This window comes from Carassius gibelio, chromosome A19 (assembly GCF_023724105.1).
Source record: "Carassius gibelio isolate Cgi1373 ecotype wild population from Czech Republic chromosome A19, carGib1.2-hapl.c, whole genome shotgun sequence".
NCBI classification, from domain to species: domain Eukaryota; kingdom Metazoa; phylum Chordata; class Actinopteri; order Cypriniformes; family Cyprinidae; genus Carassius; species Carassius gibelio.
Genome location: NC_068389.1, coordinates 15,586,036 through 15,604,220, shown reverse-complemented (window position 1 = coordinate 15,604,220; position 18,185 = coordinate 15,586,036). Strand labels below are relative to the sequence as shown.

The window sequence follows — 18,185 nt, the reverse complement described above, 5'->3', positions numbered from 1 at the left end:
CCGGGAATGCTAGTGTTAAAAGCAGTTACCACCTGCTACAGTTAGAGGGTCAAATGAAGATTAAAGAGATGTGTTTTCAGCTGTTTCTTGAAAATGATTAAGGACTCTTAGATTGCTCTGGACAGGTCAATCCACCAGGAGGGAACAGTTCATATAAAAGTCCATGAAAGTTTTCTCATAAGTAGAATGAAAAGAGGATGTATGGTCACTCTAGCATAGTGCATAGTAAACCTGTGCGATAGTTTATTGAGCCTTTTCTTTTAACAGTTTTAAATCTTGGTTACAATACCTATACTGAATATTGGATCGACTCACCCCTACATTTTATTTGTATTAATAATTATAATTATTGAAACTATATACTTGTTTCAATTGATTTGTTTAATTGTTTAAAATTTAGCATTCAGCACATATGTAAAGTGTCACCCATAATTTGGACAAATTATTGACACTTAAAATACATTAATAGATCCATATTATAAAACAAATCATTAAAGCAAGTGGCGGAAATATGGTAGACACTTTTCTGAAGCGAAACATTTCACAAACGGTTACCTCTCAGACTGTGAAAACATATGTTTCAAGTAAATGCCTGAAATTGTTTGTTTGCAGATGCAACCTGGTTTGAATAAATCAATCAATTAAATAAATCAATACAATTCAAATATGTCCTCTATCACTTCATCTCCCTTCATACACACACATACATTATTAATTGTTATTAATTTCTGCTTTTCTGTTATGCAACACTAATTAGTTTATCTTGTTTTGTACTCATTCCTAACTTTTTCTGTGTTTCTTTTTCTTGCTCCTCACAGGGCACAACAGATCCTCAGTGTGTTGTCTGGGACTACGGAAACCCGTAAGTCACACATCTGCAGCCCCCCACATGCGCAATGTCTGTTACACAACTCTCACAACCATATTTTAGATCTCATATTGTATTTATTCAACCCAATTGAGAGCATTTTGACATCAGTGTTTGTATTTGCCGACTCATTAATAACAGGGTGTCCGCGGGGTTTTAAAAAGTATTAAAAAGTGATAAATCAAAATGGTCAAATTTAAGGCCATTAAAAGTGTTAAATGTGGTCTCAGAGGTATTATTTTTTTCCAAATTAGGTATTATTTTTTCCAGACTATCAGGTGTCTTATTCTGATTGAAATTCTATCTGCGTTCGTGTTAGTTTGTTTATATGGGCTTTAGCATATCTGGGCACATAATCAAAGATCTTCCGTCTCCGTCTCACTGTATGTTTGATGCTGACGTCATATTCAGTGGTCGTTCGGCATCATCTCAGAACACTTCGCGCTCAACAGAAGTGGCTGGCTTACGTTTTATTTTAGACTTGCTTCAAGGCATATCTTCAACGACTGGACAACCATCGTCGTCTTCATGGACAAATGCAAGTTTTCTAATAGCTGGGTTAACGACCAGTAGTACCGAGGTCCCGTTCAAACCTGGTTCTTGACGCATACAGCGCTATGATTTCCGCGAAGCAGAAAACGAGTACGGAATCTCAAAATCCAGTCATGAAAATGAAACTTACATTTTAATATGGACAGTCATGGAATTTGTGAAAGCATAAATTAATCAAATCAAATCTCCATATGGACCAGTATCTGTAAATGTTAAGCCGCAAAAGTTGTTTGAAATATGAATCCGTGTTCTGCGCGTCTCTGTGTGAATTAATGAATGGCAGAGACGTGCAGGTTTATTTACTACATAGACTGAAGCGCATGACGCTTGCATTAATTTCAGCATCTGTTGTCTTCTCCTGTCAAAATAATGGAGTTCATTTAGAATTATTCATATTCATTTTCGAAAAAGCAGAAGACATACCGGTTTCTCTGGTAGTGGGCGGAGCTAATGCGCAAATAGAAATTTCAAAATGACAAATATGCATTCATTAGGCCTAAAAGAAAATTTTTACATAAGGGCATTGTGCTAGAAATATTACTATTATTTAGTAAAACGTATGTGATACTGCTACCACTGTTGCAAAAAAATAAAAAAACTTTATTTAAAAAAATAAATAAATCTCAATATTTCTCCCATGTTTTAATTTTAATAGCAAATCCCCTTTATTTACCAAACATTAAATGTGTTTAAATTTGATAAATTAAAAGACAAATTAAATTTGGGTGAAACTTGTTTACTGTTTTTCATAATTATATAACTTGTAGAAAAACTTTAAACACAATTCTAAATAAGTATAAAGAATGGCATTGGTTTTATTTTTAGTGCTAAAAAGTTATTTTTTTTTTATTAGCAAATTTTTGTGTTTTGCTTTGGTACCGAAATTGGTACCGAGAACCGTGGATTTTCACTGGTATCGGTACCGAATACTGAAATATTGGTACCGTGACAACACTAACAGGCAGGCTTATTGTTCGGTCTATCCATTTTCTCCATTGCACATTTTATGGTATTTGTTTTATTTTTATTTACTAAGTGAAATAAATGTGCAATATGCTGTCAACATCAGTCTCTAAATCTATTATTTTTTGTATGTTATATATGTCAAAATCTGTGTAAATAATAGAAAGGTCGCTGATTAACACTTGCAATTCAGTGTCGTGATGGTTTTAAAAAATATTCTGAAGGTAGTGAAAAAGGTATTAAAAAGTAGTAAATTTAACTTAAGGATTGCTGTATATACCCTGAATAACCAGAAGTCCCTTTAAAGTCTTTGACACTACCTTTATTGACTGTATGAGCTGGAATTTGCATTCTTCTCGCCTCATGCGTTAAAGTGAGCGCTTGAGTTTTCAAAACACAATGCCTTCAGTCTCATGATCTGATTGTCTTGTGAATCGACCACATCCAAAAACCTGTTAGCCGTCATAGCAGGAGCTTTATTACTGTATCGTCTTCAAAAATAAAAACAATGTTGCTTTTCCTGAGAGATCTTTGGGTAATGAAATTAAATGATGTGTCCTGTTTCACTCTGTAGTGCCCTATGACGTGAATGAGTTTCAAGAACGCAATTTACTGCTAGCTGTACTATCAGGTTCTTAAAACCACTCCCCCTACTGGTGTAACTCGTAAAAAAGCATCTCTCAGCTTAGATGTACAAAGAAATGTCAAACACAATTCTTATTTTGACTGCATCATGAGCTCTTGATGACATAATTCTGTCTGTTGATATGCTTTGGTTGCGTCTTTGTCTCTGTTTATTTAGGAGCTTTGAGAGTGCCGCATGTATTCTAGTTCACGCTCTGTTTGTATTTGCGTCGGAAAACATCTGCGCTCGGAGTCTGTTTATATCAGGGAGGAGCGATACAAAAGAGTTTTTGAAGCATCACAAATAATGTGAGAGAGAAAAGGACAAAGAGAGACGCAAGGCAGAGAGACACACATCTACACTGAAGATACATTCACACTGACAGTGAGTTACAGTCATTTATTGACAGTGAGTGAAAGAGACTGCGGGCAAAGTTTGACCTTCGGCAACTTTGGTCACCAACTAGACGCTAAAACGTTGCGGTTTTAATCAATAAAGCTGTCTACGCTGCAGACTTTGTTGATACTGATGGCAGCTGCGTCTGCTGTGCCGAAAGAACGTACCTGTGCGTGAAGCACCTGTGGAAACGCTGGAATCTCGTGTGTCTTGCGCGCTCGACTGCGCCAGTACTTCCTTTTGTGTAACTCCCCACTGGCACAGCACACCTCACGCATCATTAATACGCACCGGGAGGTGGTCGGCACGGCAACAGGCAGACCTGGCTAGACGGGAGAATGGCGGGCAGTAATTACTGAAGCAGAAAAACCCTTCTATCTGCAGGCCGTAAAGTCAATTAACGCAAAACCTGATTACCTCTCCCACCAAATTACATTCCAAATCATTCCGAGATGAATGTGCTAGTGTGATTAAAAAGCGGCAAAATATAGAGATTTTTATCGTTATTATAAACCCAAACATGGCAAAATCACTCCTAAAGCCCATCCAGTGGATTGAAGCAACATTCGTTTCCCTTTATTCATAATCAGACGCTGGGAGGGGGAGATTTATACTATACTGTATAGGAGATAATTACAGGCTTTGGACTTAATAGGTGTATTTTTTTTTTTTTTTTTTTTTTTTATGTACATCTGTTTGTGTTGACACTGCTTCTTTTTTTTCATCCTCAAACAATTATCTGTTCATTTAAACAATTCCCAGCATCAGACTTTTCAAGATTACGATCATCTTTCTCTCGGCTCCTCTTTTATTTTTGTCTCCTGTAACACAATAGAATGATTTCTAATTGCTTCCAGCTCACTGTAGTTATTGCACTTTGCCTGTGCATAATCAAGTAAAAAATATGCAATCTTGTTTTTTTTTTTTCTTCAGTGAATTCATTTATTCAAAGCCACCATCACTCTCTGACGCGGGTTCAATTTTCACGGTTAGCTGAAGTGTTTCAGCAGAGAATTGTTCTTAATATTTCCATGTCTTTGCTTGCACTTTGCCCCTCATATCCTGTTGAGACAGATTAAACAGGTTTTATGTTTGAGGTACCAGCGAATAGAGACGTGTGAAAATTATATAAAAAAAAACATTTATTTATTTATTTTATTTTTTCAAGTTTTTGACATAATGAAATCCATTTAGACAAACATTAGCCATTTATTTGAACTTGAAGTAGACATTTTTCAAAATGTTAAATGTTGATAAATTATAAGCTTTTTTTTTTTTTTTTGGACAGTCATTTAAAATATATGCTGTTCTTTTGAGCTATCTGTTCTTCACAGAACAGAACACACACACACACACACACACACACACACACACACACACACACACTATCACTTTTTCTACAAAAAAAAAATTATCAGCACAACTGCTTTCCACATTGATAATAATACATTTAACAAGCACCAAATAAAGTGGATCATATGACACACATCACTGGAGTAATAGCTGCTGAAAATTCAGCTTTGGCATCAGAGGAATAATTAAAATTTTCAAATCTATTTAAATAAAAACACAGCTAATATTTTAAGAATATTTCAGAATACACAAAGAGAAAAAAGCCAAAGTCTGACTGCACTTTGCACTATGCATAGCTTGTATTCATAAATTCTCTTTTATGTACAGAAGTACCTTACCGGAGTTTCCTTGTTAATGTTTTATTTTCTTTCTTCCAAAGCTCACAACTGCCTGGGCTTTACTCTTGCACAATCACATTTAATCACATGTAATCCCTCTAACCAAATCTTAACCACCATGGGGCCATTTTAATCACAGCTGACAAAAAAAAAAAAAAAAAAAAAAAAAAACACCTTGGCACTAAGCACGCAATTGGTTTTGATTATGATAACACAATGGCTGTACTATATGAATTTGTGTACAGTGGCTGAGTAATGCTTTCACAGAGGTGTGGTCGTGCAGCTGTGGCTTTTGTGAACGGATGCAAGGGGCTTCCAATCAGAATCAGTCTGCGCTGTATTTGTTACCACTTAATTTGTTTTGAGTGAATCTGTGAGGAATTTGCTGGCATGTGGAGGATTGTCAGGGTTCTGTCACTTCAGTCTAGTGGTATTCATGGTTTTGTGACAGAGCCCTGATACTCTCCTCATGTCATTGTTTTCATGTGAGTGCGCGGCTTCGAGACTGCTCGAGCCGTGCGCTCTTGTCTGCGTGTCCTGTTTCATGTTGGAGCGTGGTGTTCGGATCCCGGCACTCATGTCTTGCTGAGTTCCGGTTTCGTGTCGGGGACCGAACACTCGAGTTCCATGTTCTGTTTTATTGTGTAGTCTTGTATTGTTGCACACAGCTCGAGTTATCGACTGTGTGCTTACTTGTTATATTTTGTCTTGTGCTGTCGCACGCAGCTTAGTTTTTACTGGCTGCGTGCTGTCTGGTGTGAACACGCAGTTTATGAGCTTGCTCATTAGCTGTGTGTTTGTGTCCAATTCAAACACATGGCTTGCGATTGGTTTGCTGGCCACGTGCTTGTTTTTGTTTTTTGTGAGCACATGGCTTTTGTCTTTGTTCCTATGTGCCATGTGCTCTCGTCAATTGTCTTGACCCCACCCATCTTGTTACCTGATTATTGATGTAATTTTCCCCACATGTGTTCCCTCGTTACCCTCCTCATTAGCTCCCTATTTATTGTCCTTGTGTTTGCAGTCTGGTTGCTAGTTCGTCGTCTAATATTTGTCTGTGCACATCGTGTCTTGCCTTGCCTTGCCAGTCAAGTTTTGTCTGTTTTCCCCTACGGGGTAGTTTTTGTTTGTTTTTATTATTATTATTACTATTAAAGAGCCCTTCTCTCTGCATCATTGAGTCCTCGCCTCATCCCTCTACCCAAACTCTGACAGAGGATCAGACTGTATGCTGTTAGGACATGTGCTGCTGATGTTTGTGAATAGAGAGTGTGGATTGTGCAGGGGCTTATGGGTATTGATGTTGTTCATAAATGGCCTTTGCTTTGCCTAGAGGGGCAAACATGGTTTTCATTAGCTCTGTCTGGTTGAAGGACACCTGTAAGCAGTTACAGGAAAGTTGCTACAGATAATATGGGTTTTTCAAGAGTGTATATTTAGGGATAAAAAAAAAAAAAAAGTATTTAATGTTGAAATCTCCTATGCTCATCAAGGCTGAATTTATTTGTTCAAAATACAGTGACAACAGTAAAATTGTAAAAATATGATTTAAAATAGCTATTTTAACCTAACACAGCTGAACAACAGTCACTGGTTATCAGCAGGATTCCGATTTAATTTATCACATGAGGTTATTGTAATAGCTTTGAGCATGTGTAAGGCTAGATGAGACATTCCTCTGACCACAGATTGGAAATTAAAAGGCACTCGGAGGCAAAAATGCTATCAAATTGGACAAAAATGCCCCTGCACAAATAAGCTAAATCTATTACAGGTGATGCACATAAAGTCAAAATGAAATGAAAAGAGTATAGATTGCGGCATTAAATATAGATCTGCATCATGCATTTAAATGTTGCATCATATATATATATATATATATATATATATATATATATATATATATACATTTTAAAGTGTTGCACTTTTTGACCAATCACAGATGTTTCTGTTGAGTGTATCGATGCAATGGCCAATCAGAAGTGTTCAGATGAGTCTTCGCTAAAACGCCAGAGTTTATTTCAGTGTGCACACTTACTGACTGAATTCTGCTCTCTGGCAAATTCACTCATCATAAACAACAAAGTGAAGATGTACAATAAGTGCGATGGAAGCGATTCACCCATTATACAGAGTATAGACAGCATCAGTGTTTATATCGAGGAGTTTTTTCTTAAACTCGCGCAATACTGAAATCAGTGATTATATTCTTTGATAATGTAGCCTATGTTCTTCGCTCGCTTTCTGTACTAATTTCATTGAATTGTTACTACAGGCCTAATTTATTAATTTGGGATTATGTTATATACATATTTGTTCATAGAAAAAATATTGTATGACATGACACCCATTATCTAGTGCTTACCTTAAAAGATGGGTATTCTGTACGTTAAAAGATTACACTAACATTAGGACAGGCTAGGATAGGTTTTCACAAGCAAAGATATATATGTATGTATGTGTGTGTGTGTGTGTGTGTCACATGTATGGATCTGTTTTGGTTCTGTTTCTGCCTCCACATTTCCACATTAAATCCCCTTGTCTGTTAGTTTCCATGTATCTTGATTATTTTGCTTGTTAGTCATTTTTGGTTATCTCCCTTCAACAGTTTTCCCATCATCAGCTGCCCTACTTAAATTAAATTCTTCCTTCTTTTGGTAGTTTGTCGTTTATTGTTTGTTTCATGTGGAATATAATATTAAAAACTTTCGTTGTGGATTATCCTCTATCTTCTATCTATCTATCAAACATTCACCATTGCAGTCCAAGTATCCCAATTCTACAGGACATAAAGTAAAAAATATTGCAAAGAAATAAATCAACTTTTTCCCCCCTTAAAATTATGCAAATATCATTTTCTAATATGGAACTTACTTTGAGGGTGTAAATTAAAAGAATAATGTACAGTCATCATCACAGACAGGTCGTGTGTCTTCCTGAAGGGGTTCATTGTGTGATAATGAGCGACTGAATGTTCCTTATCCCACATTTTACTTAATACACTCCATTCCAAGTATATAAATGAATGTCACTGAAATATGAATTTTAATAATAAGTTAAAATGACTTTATTGAGTGAAAATAAAGGTACTGCAGAGAGCAATGAGAAACATGAAACTAAAACAGTTTAGGAATTTAGTTGTCATGGACAAAGGTCAAATGTATAGTTTACAGGTCACAGTACATAATATTTGATAGCAGAAGGTTATTATTAAACAATCAGAATTCACAGATTCCAGAGAGATGTGTAATAAAATAAGCGTACATGTTAACAATATCACAACAAGTTTTTCCTCTCTCAATTGCCTTTCACTTTCCATATTCTCTCTGTCTCTTAATTACCCGTATTACTCTTTCTCTCCTCTCTGTACATTGCTGGTTTGCTTCCTGACCTTCGTTTGAAGTCGAACTGATCTCTGCATGCTCTCTTTCATCTTAATGCCACCTTTCCTCCCAGCTGCCTTACCTCCCCATGATCTCCCTCCTTTCGCTCTCCTTTCTTCCATTTCTTCCCTGTGGCCTTGAAGTTCTTCTTCACTCTGAAGAGATTTTGCCTTTATTCGCCCTGTTCCCCATCCTGCTTCATCTGTTGAATCAGTCTGGTCCACTTTCTTTTTTCTATCGCTGTTCCATTATTTTGTTCTTTCTCTCTCTCTCTCTCTCTCTCTCTCTCTCTTTCTTCCAGTCCCTCTTTATATCTTTCTCTCTCTTTATCAGCTGTGCTGCGTGTTAATTGCCAGCAGGTTATGTTGCCCTTTTCAGTGCTGTAGGAATCCTTTGGTTGCTCCAAATGAAAAGGACAGAGCTTATAGAGCTCCACATGAGATGAGGAGCGTGTGTCCCTAAACACACACACACGCACATTTGAAAGATATGTCTTGTGCTTACTCAGGGTGCATTTATTTTATTAAAAGCCATTATATTCTGATACATTATAACTGTTTTAAATAAATACAAATTAGCATAAAATACATGATGTATAATGTGTTTTTACATGTAAATTATTTATGTGATGTGAAGCTGAATTTTAAGCACCATTACTTCAGTCTTCAGTGTCACATGATCCTTCAGAAATCATTTTAATATGCTGATTTGCTACTCAAGAAAAATGTCAATGTTGAAAAGAGCTGTGATAATCATGATACATTTTTGTGCAATAATTTAAATAGCTGTGTTACCATCTGCCATTTATATTAACTTAAGCAGCATTAGAAGAACATTTGTGATCCACTATATACAAGGATTATGGTTCGATATTTCTCAAGAAGTTAGCCGTTCACAAGATCCTTTTTATTTCTCAAGCAGAGACAGAACTTTACTGATCTTTACCAACTGATTCACATTTGCCAAGTAAGTGTCATCACTCTAACTTCAGTGTGACTAAAGACATTTTGAGCGTTAAAAATGTCTCCTGTTACAATCGCTCCCCATTCTCCTCTCCTATACAGTGAGCTGTGAAACAGTCTTTGTGTAAAGAAGTGAAGAGGGAAGTTCTAATCTGCTGGAAATGAGAGCAGGAGACAGAGGGAGATCGATGGAGATCACAGTTCAGCACAATGGCCTGTGAAGACACATCTCTGATGGCTGGCTTTCATTCTTTAACACCAGCAGCTGGCAAGGCCATTGTTTCATAGAACTCAACATCTTTTTTTTTTGTGGGTGGGAATTACTAAGTTTCTCTCATTTTGCTTATGAAAAACTTGGAAGAGACAGTTATACAGTTTTCCTCTCCTTTTTCCTCCAATTTGCGCTTGAGTTGGTCTTGTTACTGAGGCTGCAGAGGAGCGTTCTTGGACTAAATGAGCAAACGCAGAAGGAAATTACAGATTCAAGACAGATGTCTAACAGACAATTGTCTTGTGGCTTCCACAGATTAAAAAAAAAAAAAAAAAAAAAGAAGAAGAAGAAAATAAATCTTGCTCGTATGGTTTCTTATCACCCGTTTATCTTTTTTTTTTTTTTTTTTTTTTTTTTTTAATAAATACTTTTAATAATAGTTTGGTACATGTATACTGGGATTGTAGTGATGTGGCTTGGTAAACCTTGAAATGCCAAAACAAAGGCTAATAATGGCTGAATTTAAACAAAAGAATAAAGATAAAGGAACAATGAGGATTATGTGTCATACCTGGCCGATGTTTGAAAGGCTTATCTTGTAAGAACAATAGAATCATGAATGGGGCAGTTTGCTGAGCCAAACATGAGGGGGCTGCACACAGGAGAGTTTATAGGAGTCAAAAAATCAATTCTATTAGCCTGTTATGAACCTTCTCTAAAGAAACACATGAAATGTACAGTTTTAAGAGATTATGTTCTGAAATTTCAAATGAAGCATTAGCAGACTTGTGGCTTTAGCTTCATTGTGTTTCTAAAATCATATTCTACATAAAAAAAAAAAAAAGTTTGTTCACTCCAGTTATTCTCATTCTTTGCCCTTCTTTAGTCATTTTGTAAAAGTGTGGAACTCTGAATCCCTGAGGTTGATGTGGAAAAAGACCAAAAAATTGATAATGTTCTAAGGGCACTAGATTTTATCTTAAAGCTTATGAGTGCAGTTTTGCTAGATAAATTTAAAGGAGGGGGGTGAAATGCTATTTCATGCATACTGAGTTTTTTTTACACTGTTAAAGAGTTGGATTCCCATGCTAAACATGAAAAAAGTTTCAGAAATGAAGTTGTATGTTTGAAGGAGTATTTTTGTTCCAAAAATACTCCTTCCGGTTTGTCTCAAGTTTCGGAAAGTTTTTTTGAGTATGGCTCTGTGTGACGTTAGATGGAGCAGAATTTCCTTATATGGATCCTGAGGGCACTTCTCCCGGAAGAGCGCGCGCTCCCGTATAGTAGAGCACTGAGAGCACAGACATTCACTGATCAGAGCGAGAGCGTCGCGAAATGTCACAAAATAAGTGTGTTTTTGGTTGCCAGGGCAAGACAACCCTACACAGATTAAAAAAAAAAAAAAAAAAAAAAAAAAAAAAAAAAAAAAAAAAAAACAGCATTAAGGGACCAGTGGATGTAGTTTATTTTTACAGAGCTTCAACGGAGCTGTGCAAGTGTTTGTGTTTGTTCGATGCTTGTTTTACCAACAAGGCCCAGTTTGACGCCGGATTTGCATATCGTTTATTTCTTAAGGATAATGTAGTCCCAACGGAAAAGGGTCACGATCGTGTGCTGGAACCGCAGGCGGTGAGTAAAACTGCTTCAAATATCTCTGTGTTGTTAACTTAGCTATCGGCGCGTAAGCACATCAAGTAAACAACATGCGATGTTGTCATCAAACTGCACTTTCCACATGTGCAGCTTAAAAAAAAAAAAAAGACGACATAAAGTGGAACTTAGTCATTTTCCAAAACCGCTAAGCAAATATTTACAGTTTCAATACATACCACATAGAGACGTTGTTGCTGATGCTGCTCTTGTTAAATTTCAGCCTCTGGATCTGATTCTGGATCATAAATATACGCTGAATCTGACTGTTAGCCATGGTTTGTTTTGGATGATGGTTTTTTCCTCACGGTTATGTCACAGTTTCTAGCGCTATCAACGCAAAAGCCTTTAGCTCCGCCCACACGTCACGCCTACAGGCGCTCATGTTTTTCCGGGAAAAATCAGTACAGACTATCTTTCTCTTATAAATATAATAAAACTTAAGACTTTTTGGAGTTATGAAGGATGCAGTACTACTCTATAGGTACTCAAGATTAACAGGATATTGAGTGAAAACGAGCATTTCACCCGCACTTTAAAAAATCTATATATATATTGGTGGTTTCCTTGACCGTTTTTTATTGATTAGACAAACAGATAGTCCCTCCCCCAAAGTCACACTATTGGTTGAACCAGTGGCAGCAGTAACGTTCATCACAGGAACCAATTATATTTAAAATACATACAAATAGAAGACATTATTTCACAATATAACTGTTTTGCTGTCTTTTTGTTTAAATAAATGCAGCCTTGGTCATCATAATGTACTCAAAAACAAATCTGAAAAAAAAAAAAAAAAAAACTTAACTAACTCAAACTTTTTACCAGTAGTGTATCACAGTTCATTTTATTCTGAATGAGGCTGATTATAGATTGCTCATATGGAACTTCCCCTTTGCCCTTCCGTTTCCTCATTTGCAAGCAAATGAGGCAAGACATATCACCATCATTCAGGGTTATTTCAGTTAATTTGCTGTGTAGGTGTTGCATTAAACTGATCTAAATTCTCACAGTCAACATTCCCAGTCTTGAATCAGAACATCCAGTCACAGACACATTTCCCTGCAGTACTGCATGTAGCTGTCTGTGGAGCTGAAATAGGTCAAATCAATGAGGCGGTTTCACAAACAGGAATTTAGGGTCTTTAAGCTGTAATTTAGTTTTTTTTTTAGTTGAATCTGAATTTATATAATTAAATGTAGAATATTCAAATGCACTGTAACGTTCCTCATAGCTTTAGAAAAGTCAACATACATTAAACCCAGATGACTTAAAATTACACTTGGTACATTTGGAAATTTCTGGAAATTCTGACAATTCATACAGTGGATAAAAAAAAGGATGTAGAAATAATATTCACTCTGAAATTGCTACCAAATTTAATAAAAAGATGGCAAGTAACACACCATATTAAACTGAAATGTTGAAGTAGAAATAATGAAATAATATTTTTGTGTAGAACATACTGCATTATTATTTGTTTCATTTACACTTAAAAAGCAATCTTTGTTTTGTTTTTTTTGTTTTTTTTTTGTTTTGTTTTGTTTTTTTCTACAGTGCACATTTTCCACTAATGTCTTTGTAAATTGCCTGTAAAGCCATTCACGGACTGCTGTACCATTACACAAGTCTGTTATTACAGTATCATCTATTTCATATTTATCCATCCCTGAATGTCCCATAAAAGAAGTGTATTGTGGTTGGTTGTATTGTTTGTCAATTAGACAACCGCTTCCACGACTAAAGTGGGCTGCAGTTGGCCACAATAACCTGCAAAGTGGACTAGATTTTATGCTGATAGTCTGGTAGACTAGTAATTGAATTGAAAGATCATTCTCTATCAGATTAGCTGATTCTACAGAACTTTTTACATCCATTCAACATTAGATGTTGTCTCATGCTATATTTGGATGGTTTCCAAATAGGAAAAAAGCCTATACACAAGAAAAAAAAAAAAAATAATAATAATAAAGAAGTCGTCACAGCCCACAGATGAAGAGACAGAAGTAATTATTTGTTCATTTAAGGATTCTTCGCAATACATTAGTACATTAGCACAGCTTGAGTCTTAGTATGGATGAAAATAATTATTTTTGCAGGGTTCATCACCACAAACATCCCCCTTCACTCCCCACCGAGAGTATGTGAGTGCATGCCCCGCATTGACTCATTGCATCTGTATGAATCTGCGAGGATGTGTCAGTTCTTGTAAGTAGTCGATTTAAAGAATTTCACTGGGAGTTGGCAGGACATCTTCACACCAACCAAATGGCCCACTGCATGTGTTGATTTTAAAATGTTTTTGTCTGCTTGGGCAACTGCAGGACACTATGCTGGCAAAGGCTTTGTGTTTACAATTCAATGTTTTAAAAGCCCATATGTCTTTTCTATCTGTCTACCTATGTTTTAAAGAGAAATGTATTGCAGTGAAGTATAGAGTTACAGAATTTACATAAATAAGTTGTAAATAAGTCCATCATAATGCCCCACATACACAGAGATTTGCATTGAACCATGCTTCAAAAACACCATGGTATCATCTGTCAGTACATGCTTTGTTTACTAAAGCTTGTGTGCTGAAAACAATGTGGGTCATGATGAGATACTTGTGAAGTTCTTAGATTAATTTGGTCAACACCAGGACACATCTAATCTATCAAACACAATTTGCATTAATAGTAAAGTCACCAAAACTATCAAGTAACATAAGGTGACGTGCAATCATGTTATATTTTGGACATGGGTGCCCATTATGGGATGCTTGCTATTATGTTTGCTGGTGCTGACACTTGGCTTCAGGAATTCCCAAAAGATTCACCAAAGACTTATTATTGGTGGTTGGCCATCTTTTTATAACAACAACAACAACAAGAATTCTCTCTTTTATTTTACTTCTTTTATAAAAAATAAAAAATAAAAAAAAAAATAAAAAAAAAAAATAATAATAATAATAATAATTATTATTATTATTATTATTATTATTATTATTGTTATTATTATTATTATTATTATTATTATTTTATTATTATTATTATTATTATTATTATTATTATTATTATTATTATTATTATTATTATTATTATTTTGCCAATTGTTGAACAGCCAAACCCCCTTCCATAATCACAAACTTTTATAAGTCCATTTCTTTTGCTGGAGTGACAGAGTGTTAACATGTGCACAGCTACGGCAGCCCCCAGTTTACTCCAGGCTTTAGAAACCCTGTATGGTTACATGCACATTCATTACGAACTAAGCATTCCGTTTTTCCGGATTGTGGAGTCTGAGGCTGGCAAATCGACCTTGCCTCTAGCGGTGCTCTCTTTTTGACCTAGAATCCCATGTTGCTCTTTGGAGCCGGGCTCGTGCCAGAGGGAGTAAAGTGACAGGGTAAATAAAATAACAGGATGTTGATCCCAACAACCTTTTTCTGAGTAGGTATGGAATAAATGTTTTAATCCGGCTCCTACTCCGCACCACTGCCATCCATCACCCTTAGGCCACCATTCTCCACTGCTGAGTGAAAGCATGCAGCTACTAGCCACACACGGAGAGGGCTCTTTTTAAATTCAATCTGACAGAATTTAGTGGACCCTGTGTTAAGTTTGACATAATGTTTCTTTTTTAACAAAACATGCAGTGTATTTCAATCTAAAAGCACATTTTTGCAGAATAATATGTATTCTTTATTACTCCCCCATTCAGCCCCCACCCCCACAAAATGATTAACAATTGTTGATTTATTTAGATTTCATATATATATATATATATATATATATATATATATATATATATATATATATATATATATATATATATATATATATAATTTGTTCTATGTTGTTAATCCATATTTAAACATATTCAAATCTTCCCTAAAGGTATTTGCACAATAAATGGATAAATAAATACAAAAATACATACATAAGATACCTCCTACTTCTAAAATGAAATCAGCGCACCCTGTGAGATTCATAGCTTTGCAAGCTGCAGCCACTCCGCATTATTATCCTTGGAAATATATGTGAAACCCATAAAAATAAATAGCATTAATAAATAAATGGAATGAACCATGCCAGTGACTTTACATACAGATTAAAATGACCGTTTAAAAAACTATAATCAAAAATAAAACATGCATTAATAGCTTTAAAATTAAACAAACACCCTCTGGGGGGATGCAGAAACTAAAACTATGTTATACTGTTCATTATTTTAATTTAATGTAAAACGTATGAAATAAAATCATGAATTGACATTTACACAAATATACAATAGAAGCAAAGGCTTTGAAACCTACAGTAAATATAAATTAGAGGCATCATGATGGAGGAAGAAATAATAATAATAATAATAATAATAATAATAATAATAATAATAATAATAAATACCACTATGATAAAGCCATGATGTTTTTTCATTAATTTCAATGGATTGATCATTAACGCTTGATGTCAGATTTGTGGAAATGCTTAAGCATATATATATATATATATATATATATATATATATATATATATATATATATATATATATATATATATATATATATATATATATATATATATATATATATATATATATATATATAATTAAAAATAGTTGCATAGTGTAGTATTAAATAGTTCCTGACCAGTATTTTTAATATGTGTGTATATAGGTTTGTAAGCATACCATGCATAAAGATCTATTTAAACTGTGTATCATGCACAGAATTCAGATATTTGTCTTTTTAATCGCATGGCAGAGAACACATTACAACTGTATCACAGATCTGTTTCAGGTCACCATAAAGCCACTGACTGTATATGTTTACTGCAGGATGAAGGCATTTGTGGGATCTTTTTGGCATGCGATCTGGTTTACAGTCTGGTTTACAGACTCCTGAACTCTCTGTGCACCCTCTCATTATCTGATGATGTCTCTCTAACAAGGCCATGACTCAGACTTTCTCCCACACAATGGACTGTACAGTAGATCAGCTGCTAGAGCAGCTTCTGTTTTTATGACACCACAGGAGAAAATAATCACAGCAACGTAATAGTGATTCCTGGAGCCATTTGGCTTACAGGGATTTTTATCTTAGCAAAGCAAAATATCAGGGCACATACAGTCCTTCCCTGTTAACCCCAGGTTACACCAATCCCCCCGTCTGAGACAGTAAGCCATAAGCATCTTATGGTTAAAATGAGCTGAACTGGGATAATGTGGAATCTATCTTGCAGCTAGAGTTGCTTCATGCCCCATTATCTGTCTTTCTATGCTAGACCTACATCTCTACATCGGGCCTCTCTCTCTCTCTCTCTCTTTATATTTGTTCCTTCCAACGTAATCTTCTGCTTGCTTCCTGTTCATGTCATTACACACGCGTTGGGTGAGCTTTCCATGCTGTTTTCAATGAGTATGTTTGAGTTTGTCTTTGAGTCACTAAAGATTCAGTGTTCTATATTTAGATTTAAAACACCTGATGCGGAAATAACCCTGTACCTCCTCTGGTGGTTTAGTGTGTAAGTGTCCGAAGTCAAGTGTGTTTGTGTGTGTATGTTTGTTGGGGGAGTGGCTCCCAGGGCAGGGGACGGGGTTAGTGTGTCACTAGAAACACCAGCAGGTTGAGTCTGAGCAAGCGTCTGTCTGCTTACATAGAGCATCTGCGTGGAGTTAGACTAAACCACTGCGGTGAGTACATACATATTATTATTATTATTATTATTATTATTATTATTATTATTATTATTATTATTATTATTATTATTATTATTATTATTATTATATGAAAACTAGTCTAGAGAGATGATCATGACCACTTTTGAATATCAAAGTTTTTGTTTTATTGGATGGCGGAAAAGATCATCCATCATTTTGGTTGTTCATATACTCCCTGTCATTATTATAGTAATACATTAGTATGTTAAATATAAAGAACATCTTTGGAAGATAATTTAAATTTAATTGTCAAGATCTCAAACTCTTGGAAACTATGGCATTTAAAAGGACAAAAACATCAAGAAAGTAAGATCTGTTGAGGTTTCTAGGGCTTGGTTTAGATGACTGATCTGAAGGTCTTGCTCTGGTTTAGTCAGCTACTTCTTCATCCATTTGATGTTGATGTTGGTCAGGTCATAAAGCAACAATGTTCTTGACACTCCACTGTGGTCATCACTTCAGATAATTTTGTCTTGGATGTTGATTCACGAAGCTGTAACACCAGTTGTGCAGGGCCGCTAGTCACACAAATTGCTAACCTGCCTGGAATCTTTCCCATCAGTGCACCAGGAAGAAGGCTAATCTCTTTAAAGAAGCTTTACAATTATCGTCAAGAAAGTAAAGGTGAAAGGTCAGTTACAAGCACTTTCCATGCATGAGTTTGTTTCTATGAGTTTATGCTTCTGATGACAAGGAATTTATCTTTCATACTTGTGGGAACACTTTTTTTTTTACGTCAATGCTACAGTTTCTGCAATAGATCAGTTCTGAGGCATCATGTCCAGGTGAAAGATTAGAAACAAGTTAGAATTTGTTTGACATGCAGTAGAAGTATAGAGTTGTTAAATCAATGTGGATAGCATAGTCCAGAAACTTTGATGTTGGAAGTATTTCATGACTTTGGTAGTATCAGGAGAAAATTCTTAAAAGCAGAAGGCTTCAACAAAAGTCTCCAAAAAGAAAAATATATCGAGATCTTGTTCATGTTGTTTTATTTCTTTCTTTTTTTTTCTTTTTTTTTTCTTTTTTTTGGACTGCTACTGTACAAGTTAGAAATTGCTCCTGGTGCTGAGGGCATTTTAACGTTTTTTGAAAGGATTTCTTCCCCACTCCCACCCCCAATTTGTGTTTGCATTATCATAGGGTGTTTAATTAACACCTTGTGACTTGTAAAATCAAGATTT

The 18,185-nt window shown here is 35.4% G+C and overlaps 1 protein-coding gene across 1 annotated transcript in view; it reads left to right on the top strand.

The window, feature by feature from the left end:
• LOC127935247 (adhesion G protein-coupled receptor B2) overlaps positions 1-18,185 on the top strand; it is a 271,317-nt gene that overhangs the window by 176,519 nt on the left and 76,613 nt on the right. The window contains exon 15 of the mRNA XM_052532945.1: positions 819-862. Coding sequence (XP_052388905.1) covers positions 819-862 — 44 coding nt within the window. The remainder of the gene's footprint in view (positions 1-818; positions 863-18,185) is intronic.